We start from the raw sequence: 20,321 nt of genomic DNA, 5'->3' as shown, positions 1-20,321 counted from the left end.
TGATCCAAAACACACCGCCCGGGCAACAAAGGAGTGGCTCCGTAAGAAGCATTTGAAAGTCCTGGAGTGGCCTAGCCAGTCTCCAGACCTCAACCCCATAGAAAATCTGTGGCGGGAGTTGAAAGTCCGTGTTGCTCGGCGACAGCCCCAAAACATCACTGCTCTCGAGAAGATCTGCATGGAGGAATGGGCCAAAATACCAGCTACTGTGTGTGCAAACCTGGTAAAGACCTATAGTAAACGTTTGACCTCTGTTATTGCCAACAAAGGTTATGTTACAAAGTATTGAGTTGTATTTTTGTTATTGACCAAATACTTATTTTCCACCCTGATTTACGAATAAATTCTTTACAAATCCTACCATGTGGATTCATGGATTTTTTTTTTCACATTCTGTCTCTCACAGTTGAAGTGTACCTCTGATGCAAATTACTGACCTCTATCATCATTTTAAGTGGGGGAACTTGCACAATCGGTGGCTGACTAAATACTTTTTTGCCCCACTGTATGTATAAAAATGTCTTAATAGATTCAGTTCACTTAAAAAATATAAATGGAGTTGTAACACTTTAAAAAGACAGAGTAAAAATGCTTGTGTGTGTGTGTATAAATTAAAAAATAAAAGGTTAAAATATGCTTTTAACATAAGTATTCGGAGTGTGGAGAGGTTTGCACAAGGTTGGCATACCATTATTTTGGAAAATTTCCAACAAGGTTGGATGGGGGAGCCACTTTCAGGTGTCTCTGTACTCCTAAGTCTTTGTTGAAGTAGAGCATCCCCACAGTATGATGCTCCCCCATCATGTTTGGCTGTAGGGATGGTATTAATGAGGGAACACTCAGTGCCTGGTTTCCTATACACACTCCACTGGGAATTTCAGCCAGTAGTTTAATCATCCTGTCATTAGACCAGAGGAGTTTGCTTTGCATGGTCAGAAATACATCCAGGTGCCTTTTGGCAAACTCCTCGCGGGCTGCTACGTGCCTTTTAGTGAGGAATGGCTTCTGTTTGGCCAATCTACAACAAAAGCCTAATTGGTGGCTGCTGCATTGAATTTGTCTTGTAAAGTTATCCCATCTTTGCAAAGGAGCTCTGGAACTCATTAATAGTGATCACCTGATTTCTGGTTACGTGTTGCATCGGGGCCCTTTCATCTCTCATTACTCTGTTTGGCTAAGTAGGCAGATCTAAAGAGACTGTTCATACGTTTTCAACTTTTCTCCATTAGAGAACAATGAACACTTTGAATGCTGCAGAAAATTTCTTGGATCCTCCCCCAATTGTTACTTTAGACAGGTTTTTGTGATGATTGTGCAGACAGTTCTGTGAACATAGTGGGTTGGCTTTCACTTTGACACACCATTAACTGTGAGACCTTATGTACTAATTATTTCAGGTGAATTAGGCGCAACTGTCTTCGTTTTAGTTGCAGCAACATTTGAAGCCTAAAAAAAATTCAAAATTTAATATTCACCTCTTAGTTTTATTAGATTGAAAAATGGCTTTGTCACCGTGGAGTATTGTGTGTTTACTGAAGAAAGAAAAACGAGCCTAATAACTTTTTAGATGAAACTGAAGCTTTGAAAAGGTTTTTAAATTTTCTAAATGGACTGGGCGGGACAAGAGTTATGCGTTACTGCGTTTGAGACTGCACTGTGTGTACTTCAGTGTAAAATGATGTCATTGCTCACATGGATCAACAGTTTTTGTGTGATCCTGTAGGTTACTGCCTACCTGCATGCATGTCTTTGATCATTCGTACTAATGTGCCCTAATTCCTGTGCCATACCTCAGCTCTTCTTTTGTACCTGTGTCCGTGTGTGACTGTGTTGTAGGCGAGCTGAAGGAGATCAAGCAAGACATTTCCAGCCTCCGCTATGAACTCCTGGAGGAGAAGTCCCAGGCCGCAGGCGAGCTGGCTCTGCTTATCCAGCAACTTGGCGACAAGTTTGGCAAGAACACCATGAGACACTGACAGGACTTGCAAGAAGAGATGGGGAGAATGTGAGAAAGGGTGAAATCAGGAAGAGGTTGGGGGTGGGGGGGTTGGGAGCAGAAAGCTGGGTGAGCACAGGTATTTTTAAGGCCTTGATAGTACAAGAGGGAGAGAAAAGAGACAGGGGAAGTAGGATGTTTATGAGATAGACAGGATGAATGGAGGACAGTGGAAGAAAAACATGACATAAAGAAACTGGGCAGAGTGAAACAGCTGATTTAGTTATGCAAGGACACAATTAGGGAGGAATGTGAAAAGCAGATTGTGAACACAAGAGGGTCAGAGGTGAAGTAAAGCGAGTCAGAGGGGTTTTGTGCTGACAGTTCAATTCTAATTAAAGGCAAAGTCTTTCACGAGGCGCGAGAAAGAAGAGGAAGAAAGAGCCTCGCAGGCTGGGTGGGAGGCAGAGGGAGACGAATGAGGAGGAAAACACAACTTCCATGAGATATGACGATGCACCACGGGGCATAAGACTGAGGCAGTAAAAGCCCCCACACCCACTGCCAAGATATATCAATGTATCACCAACTCGGAGAGGGAAACCCAGAAACGGGATGACACAGAGAGAGGGCTGGAGGGGGAGAGGAACAAGTGAGAAAAATATCTTTTAAAAAAAAAAACCTGCCACTGTTATTTACACCGGAGAGGCTGGCATTGCTTCTGAGTCCTCACTTTGTTGGGGCAAGCATAGATGCCTGTGAGAATACTGCACACACCTTTATACAGCAGGCTGTCTAATTAATGCATATCCATTCATAGTGCACAACCTATGATCAGGACTCTATGGATTCAGGAAAAATGCACCTATTTAAAAGTCATTAAATAAACCACTGAAATATTAAACATTATCTTATTATCTTAATGTCATTTAGAATTCTATCCTCATAGCACAGACAGTATTAGGTCCTGCAGATCCAGAAGATCCATGCTAGAACAAAATGACTGTAATTTAAGAAAAAAAAATCCACTCGGACAGTTTCTTCTTTACCTCATTCATGCTGCCAGAAAAGAAAATGACAGTTAGGATAAACAGAAACTAATCTGAGGCTTTCACAATACCTCTCTTCCATTCTTTAAAATCGAGAGGGCCATTCTTGTTTCAACAACTTTAAACCAGCGTGTTGAAGTATGGCCGAGATAATTGCTTTAGATATTCCCCTCTCCACTGTGTGTTTGGAGCACTAAGTGTCTCGAGTTTTCTAAAATGGTAACAAAAAAATGACAGGTCCACGATGTTTACAACTCTAAATCCAGAAGGTCAGCACTGAGGTTAAGCCCATGAAGGTAGCAAAACTGAGTCTGCTCCAGGGCAGCCAGACATTTGTGAGGAGAGAAAATCTCCGAGATGCAGAGATATATTTATGTATGCAGTGATCTGGCAGTAAAACTGGAATTCAGCTGCAGAAGCTGTGCAGAGTTATTTTATGGTCTTTATTTTATTTTGGAGACATATTTGACATACAACAGCATAAACTAAAGTGTTGTGTTAGACATTGGTTGTAGCTGAACAATAGTTTAAACAAACAAAATAAAAAAAAGTATAAAACAGTTTGAGAAGTTATTAAATCTGGACATTATTGTAGTATATTATATAAATGGGGTGCTAAAATCGATGATGACCTGTGGGATCAGATACATCATCGTTCCCGTTTGTGACTGAGGCCCAGATTTTGATTTAAAGCAAATATGAACATACTAGGCATCCCAAAGCTGAAAGACACACCAGTAGCTCTAGTTAAGAAGCTCCTGTCCTTAAATTCAAGGTTCTTTCTTGAATCCTTGAAAATTATACTTCATTCAAAACATCAACATCCAGTGCTGGCAGTCACACCAATCTGCACATTTTTCCACATTTAAGTTTAGAGACGCCATGTCATAATCAGTGGGTTAGACTGGTTCCTCCAAGGCTTTTTCTATGAATTCAGAAAATTAGAATATACCGTTCACTTTCATCAATCCTTCTTGAAATTAATCAGATAAAATGTAAATATATTTAAGCTAACGCAGAACTATATTATCATTCTTTTATTGTGTGGCTGGTTACAGTAGTTATTTGCCCTCAGATGGAAGAGTCAAGATGGGCCTATTGCAGCCATCAGCAACAGTGTCATTAGGAATTTTTTTCATGGTTCTAGTAATTGTCCTAGCTAGTATACACTATTTCTCCTGCAAGTAGACATTGCAGGAGTTAGAGGGCTTTTTTAAGGATATTTTCTAATCTCCTGCTACAGAGTAAGTGTTTTTCCTGCTTAAGAACTATAATTGGTTCAGCAGTGTTTATTCACTAGTTCAACACATGAACGCAGCAACTGGCATTAAGAAAAAGAAAGTAAACACTGGTAAATATTAGCCTAGAAAATGTTTCTAGCCTCTATACGAGAGAGGGAATACAGCATGTTTTTAAATTGTCAAAGAAAATCTTTTGTTAGCAGGTCCTCTTAAATTTCTACTTTGCATCCACCACAGAACAAAAGCCACGTAGACAGAAAAGAGGCTGAAACAGGATTGCAGGAAAATAAAAGACCACAGCAAGAGCTGATGATAAATTACCGACTTGCTGTTGCATCACTTTAGAGTTCCTAATAGTGGTCCAAGTTAAACAAATGCTTGAACAAACAACTTTGAAAGTGGGTGTTTGCCAGGCAGAGCCCAGGTAGTTCCCAAAACCATCAAGTCATCTTTGACAGTAAAACCTAAAACCTGCATATATATGTATAATTAAAATGTACAGTAGTGTATGTATATATACATACACTACTGTATAATTTCATTCTTACAGATAGGACTTCATTCTTATAGATAGGGCTTAAACTCGCTAGTAGGAAAATACGACCAAGTATATTTCTAATTCAAATAGATAGTAAGTATTTAATCAGAAGGCTTTAAACATAATTAAAATGCTGTTTTTACAGATATGATTTTTTAATTTGTTTCAGATACATAAAGGCTTTTCAGACAGATTTTCATTTCAATTAAATGGACTCGACCTTATTTCTTTATTTATTTGTATTAGGTGTTAAAGCTGTTAATTAGTTTCCTTTTTGTAGAACCATGCAAATGATGAAAAGACCCACCACCAGGAAGAGAACATTTCCTCAAATACTGTATTTTTAACTTCTACACAAGAATTAATAATTAAATCAAAATCTTGTATGGTATATTGTCATATTTTTGATCCTTAAATTAAACAGAGTAAGCTCTATATTGACTGTTGTTGTTGTTGTTGTTTTTTATTTATTTACCTTGTATGTTTCTGCTTCTGGAATTTAATTATTCAGCATTTGTCTTTACCTTTACCCACTAGTGGATGAGAGGTGCTGGAGCAAGAAAATAAACATGTGGCTGCTGAATTGTTTTGTGCTCCAACAACATTGTTCACAACACATTGAACAGCTGGGAGTTCCCCAGACAGAATGTACACTTTCACACAGTGTGACAAATGTATAATACACATAATATTTTTAATAAAACATATGTATAATGAAATATATCCATATATTTTGTGTTGTGTTGTACACATATATATGAGCACCTCAACATGATAGTCTGCTTTACATCCATCCATCATCCATTGTGTTGACCACTTATCCAACCAGGGTCATACTGAAGCTGGAGCCTTCCCAGCTGACACTGGGTGAAAGGCGGGGACAAGTGATGGACAGGTTGCCACTCTTTCACAGGGATAACATGGAGAGACAGACAACTACTGGCTCCTGGACAGTGGTAGGAAGGGGTGACAGTGATGAGCACTAACAGTGTGCCACCCTTCTGTTTCCACAATTTTTTGTATTTTATGCAGCTTAGCATGCAAACTCATCTAATACGTATTTAATAGTCTTTGCCCACAATTATAGTTAATTATAATGTGATGTCATGGAAACACTAATAACTTAACTCAAAGTCCCTCTGTCAGGTATTAGAGCTTAGCTATAGTGCCAGATTGAGGACATCTTAGCCAGATTTCCACCCTCATGGTCCTACTGCCCTCAAACCTCTATAAACACCCACCTTGCTGTAATGTTTCTTTTGTGATAATGAGCTGCGCTTCAGGAACAGTTTCTTAAAACGCCAACAAACACCTTTAGTTTTCACTAAAACCTGCCTTAAATGGTCTTCTTTTAGATGACAAACAGCAGATTTTGGTGTCCTTGTTTCCACTGAAATTTATTTTTGTGACTATTGAGACACGACAGGGTTATACAGAAGATGTCATTTCAGGAGAAGAAATATTTTGATTAAAAAGTCTTCCATTCATTTTGCCCTTTTCTGCCTGTCAGGATCCTTGTAAAGATTTGTCCTAGACTTCCTTTGTTTTGGGTGATTTTTTTTGTTTGGTTTTTTGCTTCCTTTGTGATTTTGAAGGTTTTGCTCATTTTATGGGACTCCTGTGTTCCCTCTGTGTGTCTGCTTTACTCGGCTTTATTCTGAAGATTAGCTCCTTAAGAGACCTTCTGTGTTTTTACTTCCCTCCTTTTGTTTTTCCCATCCTCATTAGTGTCTGAGTTTTTGTGTACATGTGTTTTTCCTTCAGTCTTATGTCAGGCTGTCGTTACTAACTTTTGTTGTTAAGTGTTCCCCGTTTTAATTTTCTCCAGCTGGCTCTCTGCATTTAGATGGCTTGTATCGTTTTTACTTTTACCACACCAAGTTTTTCCACAATCTGATTGCCTGCACACTGGGTCCTTTGCTGTCTTGACTACTGGCATTGATACCTTGGATTTTTCCTCGTCTTTGGGAGTCATGATGGTGTAGGCAGTGAAGGAAGTCTGTTATGTGCTCACGCTGGCTATGCTACAGTCCAAAAGAAAGTTTCTGACCGTGACAATACCCACTACTAAAAATCCCACCTCGTGTAATAGGATTTAATCATTTGGGCAAAATCTTTCTAGTAACAATTTTAAACATGCAGAAAAGAAGTAGTTACATAGGAGAATCCATTACCTTGAATTATAACCCCTGACAACTCCTCACTTTGTTTTTTCTGGTCTTTCTGCCTCTTTATGCAGACCAATAAAGCCAAAATTCTTTAAAAAAAAAAAGAAAAAAAGACTTCCTTTAATCCTGCACAGAAATGCTGTAAAGCACACAAAAACACAAACAGCAGCCCAGACCCTTACTGGACTATCTCCATAGCAACAAAGTCAGTTCAGAGGGATATGTGCTTTTGGACATTCACTGGAAATTCTATTATCTGATTTCCTTCAGTGCTCTCCCTGAGACTTTTGATATGTTTTGGGCCTTAAGGGTATTACTCAATCAGAATCAGAATCAGAATCAGAATACTTTATTGATCCCTGGGGGAAATTATTTTTTGTTACAGTGCTCCATTTTAAACCAACATTAAGACAAGACAGACAATACGCTAACTAAGAATAGTACAATATATACATATATATACATACATACATACATAAGTCACTTATAAATAAATATTTGGAAAAGAAACATGTGTAGTTGTAGCAGCAAACAGTGTGTTAAGTGGATGCGTTGTACAGGGAGATGGCCACAGGCAGGAATGATTTCCTGTGTTGTTCAGTGGTGCTTTTCGGTAATCTCAGTCTCTCACTGAACGAGCTCCTGTGACTGACCAACATGTCATGGAGTGGGTGGGAGGTGTTATCCAACATTGTCTTTATCTTGGACAGCATCCGCCTCTCCGACACCACCTTGAGGGAGTCCAGCTCCATCCCCACAACATTGCTGGCCTTACGGATCAGTTTATTAAGTCTGTTGGCATCTGCGACCCTCAGCCTGCTCCCCCAGCATGCAACAGCATAGAGGATCGCACTGGCCACCACAGACTCATAGAAAATCCTCAGCATTTTCTGGCAGATGTTGAAGGACCTCAGTCGCCTCAAAAAATAGAGACGACTCTGGCCCTTCCTGTAAAGTGCTGTGGTGTTTTTAGCCCAGTCCAGTTTATTGTCAATGTGTACTCCAAGGTATTTATAGTCCTCCACAATGTCAACACTGACCCCCTGGATTGAAACAGGGGTCAAGTGTTTCCTGGTCTTCCTGAAGTCCACGATCAGTTCCTTGGTCTTTGCCATGTTGAGCTGCAGATGATTCTGCTCACACCACGTGACAAAGGAGTCGACCACAGCCCGGTACTCTGTCTCATCATCCCTGCTGATGCATCCAACCACCGCAGAGTCATCAGAAAACTTCTGAAGATGGCAGGTCTCTGTGCAGTGGCTGAAGTCTGTGGTGTAGAGGGTGAAGAGGAAGGGGGAGAGGACAGTCCCCTGTGGCTAGGTGTGTATTTATGTGTATCCATGTTTGTGTTTAAACCTGGAGGTAACATTTTATGGAAGTGCGTATGTTGATGCTTGTTTGTGTATGATCTGTAAGCTATCACTGGCCTATCAGCTGGCGTTAATGACAATGAGGACATTTGTGTGTGTGTGTGTGTGTGTGTGTGTGTGTGTGTGTGTGTGTGTGTGTGTGTGTGTGTGTGTGTGTGTGTGTGTGCACACATGTGTGTCTTAGAGCAACGCAGTATAACTGACATCCCCTCTGTGGTGTAATTTGTCCCAGAAGCCCAGGGCCAGGAAGTGTTTGTTGTCTGTTTCCCTCTTAACTCCTTTTCTCCCTCACCCTCCATCCTTCTCACCTCCTTCATCAGTCCTTCTCTCTCTCCCGGCAAAGCAGTGAACAATGTGACCTCCTGCCTCCGAAAGACAGAGATTCCAGGGATTTTGGAGGAAACATTACACTCTCTCCCATGTTCCCCATCCTACTGCCTAGAAGCCATTTTAGAAGACAGACTTAGCAGCATGCACACACACACACAATGCTTGTATAAATACAAGCTTATGTAGAAGCTTACTCTTCCTCATATGATATAATATTAGAAGCTTGAATACATACGTAGGCGGGCACTAACGCCATCTTTGCCAGAAATCTGCACACATTACACACACTGAAGTATGAATACTCTCACATGCATACACACCAGACTGTCTGTTACAAACACTCACGTTTAAACAGTAAATGCTAGCTTGCTTGTACACAAACAAAAGCTTGCACAAATATATTAATGGGACACCGAAGTGTTGTTGAACTCAAAAGTCACTCTTGCTTTCAAAGACAAGCATGTGTTTGTGGCGGGGTGTGGCGGATGCACCTGCACGGCATCCGCAAGCCACACCCTGCCACAGTGTTGCTCATCATTTTTGCACGATAACGCACAAAGACAGCTCCTGTCCAAGGCACCATTCACACCCATAGGCCCTCTCACTTTCCCATCACAATCCTCATTAGGGGAAAGCCCTCTGGAGAGAAGCTCATCAAGAAAAACCTTTTAAACAAACCAAAGGTCAGCTGTACAGCATGTAACCACAGCCTTAGAATCATACTCACTTCTCAGATAAAAGACAGCATAGAATGTTCTGTGCTTTTTCTCCTGTTTGCTGACATGAGAGTCTGTAAAAATCTGCAGTTTTTTGGGGGGGACCTTATTACAAATTCTCATCATTGGTGAAATCCAAATGTGCAATTTCTAGATAAGTTGAGAGGTCTGACGCTGTGGGGGTGGGCGTGGTGTGTGGGGGTTTCAAAAGGAAAGATTCGCCAAGTCTTTACCAATTCTCTAAAGCAATGTTGCGCTGGTTCAAGATGGATGAGGGGACTCGTTTGACAACTCCGAGGAGCTCTCCAGGTGGCTCAACAGGGCCTTAAGGCGCGTGAGCTGCTGCACTGAGGAATGAGAGTGTCTGCAGCCATGAGTGCACTCATAATTGCAAAGTGAGAAGCATGAAATGCTCTCACACAAGATAAATGTGTCAGGTGTGCATCTCTGTAATAAGAAGATCTTTCCCCCAGAAAGAGCTCTTTCTGTCGACCACATTTGAGGCTCGGGATAGAAATGGGTAGCGAGGGCTTTATTGGTCTGCTATTTAAAATAATCTGAAGGACAATTAAACTAATTTACCGTTCCTGCCCTGACCATCTGACAGAATTTCTCTTTAAGTGCCTACAGACAGATACTTTACTGGGATTTTAATTATTCTGCCTCTTAGTTCAACTAAAGCACTAAATACCATTTAATTGCACCATTTTCAAAGTTTTTGTAGCATTAAAGCTAGAAATCAGTCCGTTTTCTAGGTTTATTATTAAAAATAAAAAGCTACATGTTTGAGAAGAGCCACGGTTTCTGTCCTGAAAAAAGTATTGATCCTGAGAGATTAGCTTAATTCCTGAACACTAGTCACCGCCACCTGTTACCACCACCTTATAACAAATGCTCAACAATATTGTGTAGTTTCAAAATCTACAAGATTTTCCAGCGATCAGAGCGTTTGTTAACTTACAGGGTAAACATTCAACTATCAGAGTCAGCAAAAGGATGCAAAAATATCACTCGACAGTCCACCTGACTTGTATAAATGCTGAAAATCTAACAGCAGTCATATACAGCACTGAACAGTACTTTTCATGCATGACTCTGTATTTCATTATCAACATCATCAGCATCAACAACTTAGTAGTAGTCGGCTCTCATCATTTATCCACTTTGGAATCGTGACAGTGAACAACACCTGTGGAATGACCACTAAGGAGTCTAGTGGACCCGGTGCTACATTTTCTGCAGTGCAAACATTCTCCCATTCACTTTTCTATAAGACTCATTTTCCGTAAGAAAAATGAGTCTTCTGCAAGACTCATTTGTGAGTAAGAAAAGAGTCGTAGAGAGGAAGTTATGTTTATAAAAATCCCAGAGCTGCTGCAGCAACATTTCCCCTCAGTTTATTTATGTACCTACAGCATAGTTTCCCTTTTATGGGCTGGTCATAGCTTTTGCTCTATCATTCATCTTCTGACTCACTTTTCCTCTCCTTCCCTTTTGTCATTTTTTTGTTTGGATCCAGTTTTGTTTTTTTGTTCTTGTTTTCTGTACTTACTCACCCACCCTCGTGTTTTTACTTGTTTGCATTTTTTCAATCTCCCGTTTGTTTCGTCTGTTTCAGCATCTCTTTGTTTGTTCTCCATACAGAGGCCGTATTCCCAGAATGTGACTGTAAACAGCAGAAGTAATACTCAGCTACACAAACACGCTGATGGTGGGATCAAAGTTTATGTCCAGTAAGGAGCACTGGTTCTGTTATTTTCCACTTGATCTGTTTGTTTCTTTTCCTGCTCCCTGTGACACTCTTCTCCACACCTTCATCCTTTTCCTCCGTCCAGATTATTTGTGTTTCAAGTGTGAGGAAGGTGAAACTCTGTTCTGTTGCACAGATATCAGACCAGGGAATAGCTTACCTCAGGTGCTCCCGCTCTTCTGTCCTAAAAGGATTTTTCACTGATCCTAAACACAACTTCCTGAAAATTACTCACATTTGAAATGAAAATTAAAAAGAATGAAACAGCGAGGCTATCTCCAAGTCAGCATCTTTGCATTCTTACATTTCCTAAGATTACACTTTGAAATGACCCGTAAAGGCTGAGTCTGCTTTCTTAGTGCAGCCCACTTGCCCTGGATTAGAATCTGAGTCCACATATAAAATGTTATTGTAATTTCACTGTGGACTTTTATTTTATTTCCTTCAGGCGATGCTCTTCAGGATTGAACTATATTTTGACCTCACAAAGAGGACTGAATGCTAATGTGCTGGTTTTTAATGTATATATAGTTTAAAATGTTGCGATGTGAGAGCCTCTGCTCATGTTGAGTATTTTTGTCCTTTTACTGTAAGACAAGTTAAAACCATCTCTTATAAATTCTCCCTGAAATGAGAAGCAGCATTTGGTGTGCTGGTGAGATAATCAAGTGACTAATTGTGCAGCATCTGATTTCTGCCAAAGGGGGGGCATTTTATCCGCTGGCAAGGAGAAATCCTATTTTGCCTGATGATTTTTCCCTCAGAGGATAAAGAGAAGATAGTTGGAAGAAAATGAATACAATTAGAGCAAATAAAAGTGGGGAGATGTCTGTCATGTCATCTTTTTAGCTTGTTTTAGGTTCTTGTTGGCAATCAATCCCACTGATAATGGAAGTGCATTGACATAAGAGAATAAAGACCCCTAACTACACATGCACCCATCAGTGATCATCTCGTCTGTGCTGTGTTTTCCTTTCTCTGTCTGTGTTTATGTAAGTGTGTAGCTGCGTGTGTATTTTCCTCTTTGTGGTTTACACATGCCAGATGTCTCCTACACGTGTGTTTCAGTGTTCTTGTAATCCGTCTCGCTCTGTCATTTCTGTCTTGTAGTCTAGAGAGTGTGTCTGGGAACATCGCCGCTGTCAGGTGTCATGTGGATCTGCCTGTGCCTGTCTTAACTCACAAACAGATGGGGTTTTATTGTTCGGAAATATTGATTATTGATGATTTGGGGGCTTTGCTAACATTGTTTTTATGTGTTAGTGTAGCAGAGATGGATGGCCTCTGCAGACAGTATATGTTTGTGTGGCTATTGGACTCCTGCCATTGCAGCAAATGACTGCACTGCAAATTGAAGCTCCTGCTGTGAAAGCAAGAAAACAATATTACTCTTTCATGAAGCAAAAAATAAACAAAACTCAGCGGAGTCTATTTAGCTGTTTAGCCTCAAAGGAATTAGCAGTAACAGTTGAGTAACGCATCGTCAGGAGTACAGATTACCACCTCATTTGTTAGTGCCCTTTTCTTCACAATCGCTTGACATGGCAATAATTAATAGTGAGTGAGACTTACTGATGTAAAACAGTGGCAGAAAGCTTTGAGGAAGGACTTTATAGAAGTTCATCTTTCCCGCTGAAAATCCAAAAAATAATAACAGCCCGTGAGCAGACCCAATTCTCCAGTTAGCTGACAGCGCAGAGGCGTGTGTATCATTGCGTGTTTTATCTGCGTGTGTTAATGAGAAAGAGAGAGTGGTGTGGCTGGACTGTGTAGGCTACACATACATAATCCCTGTTGACTTGATTGACTTGCCATTTGCCTTTGGTTAGGTTCCCATCAATAGGAACATTAAGTTTCTCTCTTTTTTTCTTCTTCTTCTTGTAAAACAACATTATTAAAGTCAGAAAAATCCCCAAACTCTTAGTTTTCTTGTTTATCTCCATTCTGAGTTCACAGTGCTTCATGGATGAGTCGTCTTTCCTCTCTTTTTTGTGGATTAAAAGGATTAAGAAATAGAAAAAGATGGAGAAAGAGGGTGTAGAGAGGAAAGAAGTTGGACCACACAACAGAGAAATGGAAAAGAGACACGGGGGAATTAGTGAGGCAAAGATAACTCAAAGTGTGGGATGTAAAAATATGATGCATAGGGGCAGTGGTGTGTTATTTAGTGTTTGCGTGTGCATACATGGCTTAAAGGAGCACATGAACAAACACAAAGAAAAAGTTTCATATGCAAAGACACTTAATGAAGTTGGTGGAGGCTTACAATTCAACATTCCTAATGAAAACTCTTTGTGACTCGGAGACTGATAATTATTATATTAGCCACAGAGTGAGACATAATTCAACATATATATTAGAGGATGTCACAACCTTTTTCTCCCCTTTCTTATCCTCCTTTCAATTAAACCACACCACCTGATTAAGTGGTGTTAGTAGGTCACTTGTCAACCTGATGCCCACTTGAAGAGACTCACGCAAAATGGGTCAAATTTCCTTTGTGCTTGCAGATTCACATGTGCATTTGTGTTTGAATCTGTGATGGAGATGAGGTGGCTCATGGAGAGAAAATACAGCATGGATGCAGACTGCCATATATATTTAAAATGTGAAAAATAAACAGGAGTCTTCTGACATAATTACTGCTATCCCTCCACTATGTAAACAAGACTTTAGGCTGTATTTAGATTTCCCATATGACACTAACATTCCATCAAACTGTGGTTCACTGTAATCCGCTTTATCCATGAATACAAAGTTGATGTGGGGCACCAGGACACCTCTGGGTGTTTGTCTTTTATTTGTAGTTTGCCTCAAATGTATGAGTGTGGGTGTGCATGCAAGTTTGTGTCAATGCGGCATCAAAGTCATTTTCTAATTTGCTGTTTGCATACAGTGTGTATGTGCATGTGTGTGTGCCCCTCTGTCCTTGCTCTCGATGCCTGCCAGCCATTCTGTTGTGACGGAACAGGTGCGGATGAATATGAAACAGGTCGGCACAGCTTTTAGGGGACTTTCGCTTTGTATGCACACCCATTTCAGAAACATCACGTAAGAGCAAACTGTCCTTCGATCACCATCTTTAGAACATCTTTTTAGTGTCGAGTACTAATGTCAAACATATTTCATAGACACACACAGGTTTCAAAACAAATAAATCACATTTGAATAAATAGATCTTCTTCGTTTTTTTTTAAACTGTAATAGACCAGCAGTGTTATTTAAATGCATTTAATGTTTACCATTATGGGTAACTCAGGCACTAAGACTGTAAGACAATTGTAGAATAGATGGACCCATCCTACGATTAAATAACCCCGTTAGTTCTTACAGGCACTCTCCAACCTCACACCTTTTTCCTGTTCTCTCATCACCAGTGTGAGACATTCCCCACGCCGGGCCAGAAATGGCACTGAGTCAGATTTGTCTCACCACCGACTAAAATTATACGGAGGGACACTGACGATAGATAGATAGACAAATAGATAGATTTTTACAACACACGTCCTTGTCCGGTGACGTGTCTCTAGCTTTGTCCCTGCCCTCTCCTAATCTCTCTCACACACGCACGCGCGCGCACGTACACACACACTTTCACAAACACACACACTTGCAACCGAGGGAGGAGATGGGAAGCTGTGTGCTGTTGCATTTTGTCTCCCATTAATATCTCCTTTCATTTCATTTTAGTAGCACTGGATCGGAGCACCCGTAAGAGCAGACAGTTTGTAGTGTGAATTCAGCAAATATCGATCCTTTACTGGATAAAAGGAGAGAGAAATAGTTCGACAGCGGGCATCGCTGATTCCTTTGCGCGTTGTACAAGCACAGGCTAAGTAGTTCTAGCCGACTGCGCACAGCGACGCACAAGCACACGTGTGCGCACCAGCGATCGTCGTTGAAGTTCAGCACCTCTGACAGAACCCAGAGTCACTTGGATACTGCTACAGTAGCCAGTCTGTGCGCAACTACATGCGTAGCGAGTCGATTTGGATTTAAAAGCCAACAAGTGGAAACTCGCGTGTGTCGCTTTGCTGTAGATGTCTGATCCACGCTCATACGGATTTAAAAAGTTCGATTCGATGTGACAGGAGACCCTGCGCTATAATCATACCCGTCTGTGGGGGTATATCTGAAACTATCGACCCACCGCTTTTTCACGGCGCGTCCTCGGTGGCGCTGGAGCAGACAGAGCTGGGGACGCTGAGGAATGCGGAGCCGAGATTTTGTCTTCTTCAGTTCACCTGCGGAACTCTTCGCAGCTCACACCAAAGTAAGTAACGTCGCTGTGGGATTCCGCAAAGAGCGAAATCACAATGTCAAGCAGTATTTCGAGAAATCTACAGTGTCACTCCGGGCTACTTTGTAGTGCTTTCGTGATGGCATCACCGTGTACTGATCCTGTGTCCTGCATTTTGTATCCGTGACCTTGTCAGACTAACAGAAGCGCACGTTGATATTCTTATCCTAAAACACTATTTTCAAATTGGCCGCAAAGTGACATCTGCTGATTCTTTGTATCGCTTTGTTGTATCATAAATAGAAAACTGGGCAGGCTGAATAAAGAAAGGGTCAGTAGACTCCATAACCTTATCCACATGTTTTCATTCACCAGAAGACCAACGCTGTCGGTGAGCTCGCAAGGCGCCATGCTGAGACAGATCCTCCTCAACTCCACCGACACCCCAGACTTCGACCTGGTGCTCGTGGCACAATCCACCACACACGCCCCCTCCTCCCTGAATGCCTCCCACGGTGGCTCTGTAAGCGTGGATGCACTCCTGAGACCCACCACGGGAAGAGGGGGAGGAGGACTCCGGGAGGGCGAGCTCCACAAACCGGACCTGATCACCTACATAGTCATGTGCCTGCTGCTTTTCCTGTTGGTGCTGCTTATTGTGTTCTTCATCAACTGTCAGCTCCGGAACTCTTTCTTCGCCTCCATGCCATATGACAGATCACTGAGAGAGGCTCGGACCTCCTACAAGTAGGCCAGATCCCAAAGGTCCAATTTCTTGGATTACTGGTATTTAGAGAGACTCGTGTCAGGGGGGTTAAGGACGACCCATGAACTGCTGCTGCTGCACATACAGTATTGGACAAATGAAGTTGTTGCCTTTGTTAGCTGTCTTGGACAACCTAAGGCCTCAGTAACCTGGAATCTGTTCAGTCAAATACTTGTTTATGTTATATGATGCCACGTGCTTAGTTATAAGACTCATGATACCAAATCAAAAAGATGGCAAAGAGGAGTGCAGGTCTACGGCTGGTGGAAGGATAAGTGGCCAATCATTCCTGTTCTAATTAGAGACCCACAACCTTGTAGTTACTGATAAATAATTGCTGAAACCTTCTTGTGCACAAAGCGTAATCAATACTATTCCTTTACAGCTATGCTCCCAAGCTTGTGTTACCTCATTTTATTGGCTTCACATTTTGGCACTGACTATGTGGAAGTGAACCTCTCTCTTTCTCTCCCCATCTCTCTCTCTCTCTTGATTTGATTTGTCTAATTAAAATATGTTTCACTTTGCCAACATAGAAATGATCTATACAGTAGTCTGTATGTGAAATACTTTGTAAGACTGTAACTTAACTGTCTTGTCTTGTGAAACGAAACAGTCACCAGACGATTTCCAACCTTTTGTCCATTGTAAAATTATCAAATGCCAGATCGTTGACCTATAGCGTCGCATAAAGATATTCAAATGTATTCTGAAGTGGCAATATTCTCGTCTGTATGCCTGTAAATGAATAGCAAAGCTGAAAACGATGCTGCAGCGGCCGATGTGAAGGGCCAACTGTTTATCATCCAAAGCGTCCGTAGAGGGGCTTTTACGAGTGCCACAGGGCTGCTATTCTTATCGTGCACCTTCACTTTTAATTAACCTTTCTCTCGCAATTTATAGCTCTAATATTCTGAAGAATGAAGACTCGAGGCTGAAAAGTATGGCGAGTCCTTTGCGATAAACCAAACTGTTGTCTGCTTCAGTGCCACTGGTAATGCGCAAATCCTCACCAATCCTGTTGTTGGAAAACATCTCTCACATACCAGGACAGCTAAAACGAGCCTATCTCTGTAATCCTGTGCCCGCGCGCGTGTGAGTGTAGGACTTGTGCGCGTGTAATGTGCGCGCAGGTTTGTGCAAGTCCGAGTGCTGAATTTCAAGTGTTGGGCTTTATATCTCAAAATAACCTAAGCCAGGGAAACTTAAATGTTTATCTTTAGGATATTCAGTCAGTGTTTACTGAATGCTTCGTTTGAGATTCGAAACTGCGCTGGAGAGCTAAACGTGGTGACTATTTTTGTCTGTAGTGCAGCCCTGAAATCACACCATGTAAGTGGGAGACAGAAGGCCAAATTTGCTCAGCGTTGTGCTTATTTGGAAGATTCTGTGAAAAAAAAAAAAAAAAAGAATAGGGCAATTATTTAGCACACTCAGAAAATTGGTTATATTCCTTCCTTATGCAGTGATTCCCTGCACATGCATTGTGTATCTATTTTCTAATCATTGCCCTGTGTCAATTGCATTTGTGTATGAAAAGAAATCAAAAATCAAAAACAGTACAGGGCAGGAAACACCACAATTGCTTTCTACTAGTCAATTAACTTTCTCTGACTAGCCGTAGCCTATTGACTCTGGTCACACACTACAGCGCCTGAAGTTGACATTTTGTACCGCTAGGTGGAGCTCCTAGTCTGGGTAGTTGTATGCACAATGTGGTTACGAAGCAAAAAAAAAAAGAAAAAAAAAAAGCAACAAGCAGAGGACCAAAAACGACGTCATTAACCAAATTCTGTTTTAGATCCAGCCTGTGGGACTAAGATGAGCTACCTGCGATTAACAAAGAATGTGCATCAATAAAAGAGTAAGTAACAGTTTTTAGGTCAGTCCTACACATAGATTTTCAAAGACTTAGAATTATGATATAAATATAACCCCCTAAAAGAACACTGTGTTTTCAGGCTACATGAAATTCAGTAGATTTTACTGGAGAAAAAAAAGTTCTTTCATACCTCTCTTGAACCGATTTAGTGCTCGACTGTAACGCTACTTACACTTACAAGACACTTCATTCAGAACACCTTGTTAGTGCTGGTTTACATCCCCCTTTTGCTTTTAGAACTGACTGAGCCGTTGGTACAAGGCACGATGGTTTAATTTCCTGTACACCAAACTGGGACTCGACCATCTTCTATAGCCTCGGTTGCCTAAAGCTTCAGTGTGGTACACAGTGTGGTCTTCTGTGCAGGTGTTTAAAGGTCCAGTGTGCTGTGCATTCAGAAATGTTCTTTTGAATACTTTGTAACAAGTGATTATTTGAATTACTGTTTCCTTCCTATCAGCTTCAAGCAGCATGACCATCCTCTGACCTCTAGCATCAACAAGACATTTTCACCCAGAGAACTACCACTCTGACCATTCTCTGGCAATCATGGCACATTCAAACTTCCTTAAATTACCTTTCTTCCAAATTCTGATGCTCAGTTTGAACTTCAGCAGGTCGTCTTTAATATAAATGCATTGAGCTACATTGTGTCACACGCACATACACACAAACACTAATATATATAATTCCAAATGTAATATATAATAATTCCATTATATATATCTTGTTCATATTCTGAGGTAGGCTTGGGTAGCATGGGGGCCTAGTGTTAGTGCTCATACAAGAGGGCCTCAGAGTATTAACTACTCCACCACATCGAAAGGAGCCAGTTGATGTGGTTCAGGCATCGGAGTAGCCCGCCTCTTGGATACCTTCCCCAGATGAAATGGAGAATAGGGTCTTGGCTTCTCTGCTTAGGTTTCTCCCCCCTGTGACACGGCAACAGATAAGCATAAGAAAATATATGTATAATGTCTTTATAGTTTGTTTCCAATAATTGAGGCTTTCTTGTAATGTTTTTTAAAATGGTCATAAGCAATAATTCACCAGACATTTTTAATTTCTTTCAAAGATTTCCTTTCGACTTTTTGTATTTTATTTATTTATTTTATTAATTTTTAGTCCACATCATCACCAGACAACTTTTAAGCCACTTAAAGCTGACCTGTGAATCATTCAAGGGTAACAGGCAGCTAATCCAAGGGGTGAAACTGTGTTGTCTACACATAACAGAGAACAGAGAAAATAACTAAAAATTGTATTGTTAGGCACTTTGTTACTTGCAGCCTACTGAAAGAATCTATAAGTTTGTTTTTAGCAACAAGGTGATTTTACCAAGAGCTATTAGTCAAAAACTTGCCGTGTCTAAGAATGGTGTGCAGTGTGTGCTTAAAAAATTTGAGGTAACTGAACAAGTGGAGAAAGAAGTTGCAAAAAAAGAAGTCATCAAAATGATCTCAGTGGAAAGGTATCATTTTTAAGTAAGAAAACACACATAAAAGGCTGAGGAATGTCAAATGTAGAAGTGGAAGAGTGAGTGTCCACATCCAAGTGTAAAAGTCAGTGAAGGCTGTCATGGTTGGGGGATGCATTTCTGCCAGTGGTATTGGAAAATTTTGTCAAAACATTTGTAATTTTAAATGCTTGATTGTGTGATTGCTTCATTACTTCAACATTGTTGAAGCAGTGTGGGATCATCTTGACAGACAATTGAACAAAAGGCAGCCAATCCAAACACAAGCTTTGGATAGCATCCTTTAACAAGCCTGGGACAGAGACTAAATTTAATTTTAAAGAAATTACATAAAGAAAATAACTGTATAAAAGTTAAAGCTGTGTTGAAATATAAAGGTGGTCATACTAAGCATTGATTGTCAAGCTTGTTAGAATTGTACACATGATCGTGTTGCCTTATATACTGTACTTCCATCTACATTTCCACATATTTTAATAGATTTCTGCACATATTTTCCATTTTCCTAGCAAAACATTAAGAACTGACGGTTGGCTAAAGACTTTCGCACAACACTGTATAGAAAAGCCTGAACTTTCTTGCATTCTACAGTATACATAAAAAAGCTAATTAAAGTAATTAGATAAAAGTAAGGTTCCATTTATGACACAAACACAGCTGTGTCTGTTTCTCCCGTCTTTGTCATGTAAATATTTCACCGGTTATTTGTCTCAACTTGCACGGCATGCCTGGAAACTGTCTAGCCGATCAGCTGCATGCGGTGGAGTTAGAGCTGTCAGATAAATCCTCTCAGGTGAAGCGGCAGAACACAGGCTCCTCCCCCCCCTCCAACTACTGCAGAGCGGACTGTCAGAAGAA

General features: G+C 40.8%; 2 protein-coding genes across 2 annotated transcripts in view; both read left to right on the top strand.

The window, feature by feature from the left end:
* trpc7b (transient receptor potential cation channel, subfamily C, member 7b) overlaps positions 1-5,373 on the top strand; it is a 71,622-nt gene extending 66,249 nt beyond the window's left edge. The window contains exon 12 of the mRNA XM_080900308.1: positions 1,837-5,373. Coding sequence (XP_080756434.1) covers positions 1,837-1,976 — 140 coding nt within the window. The 3' untranslated portion in view covers positions 1,977-5,373. The remainder of the gene's footprint in view (positions 1-1,836) is intronic.
* A 9,311-nt stretch (positions 5,374-14,684) lies between these two features.
* smim32 (small integral membrane protein 32) lies at positions 14,685-16,795 on the top strand. The gene is made up of 2 exons (XM_080900899.1): positions 14,685-15,371; positions 15,714-16,795. The coding sequence occupies exon 2, from the start codon at positions 15,748-15,750 to the stop codon at positions 16,087-16,089; it is 342 nt and encodes a 113-aa protein (XP_080757025.1). The 5' UTR covers positions 14,685-15,371; positions 15,714-15,747; the 3' UTR covers positions 16,090-16,795.
* The last annotated feature ends 3,526 nt before the right edge of the window (positions 16,796-20,321 follow it).

This window comes from Rhamphochromis sp. 'chilingali' (assembly GCF_963969265.1).
Source record: "Rhamphochromis sp. 'chilingali' genome assembly, chromosome: 13".
Lineage (NCBI taxonomy): Eukaryota > Metazoa > Chordata > Actinopteri > Cichliformes > Cichlidae > Rhamphochromis > Rhamphochromis sp. 'chilingali'.
Note: the sequence above shows the minus strand (reverse complement) of the source record. Positions and strands in the feature narration are given on the sequence as shown.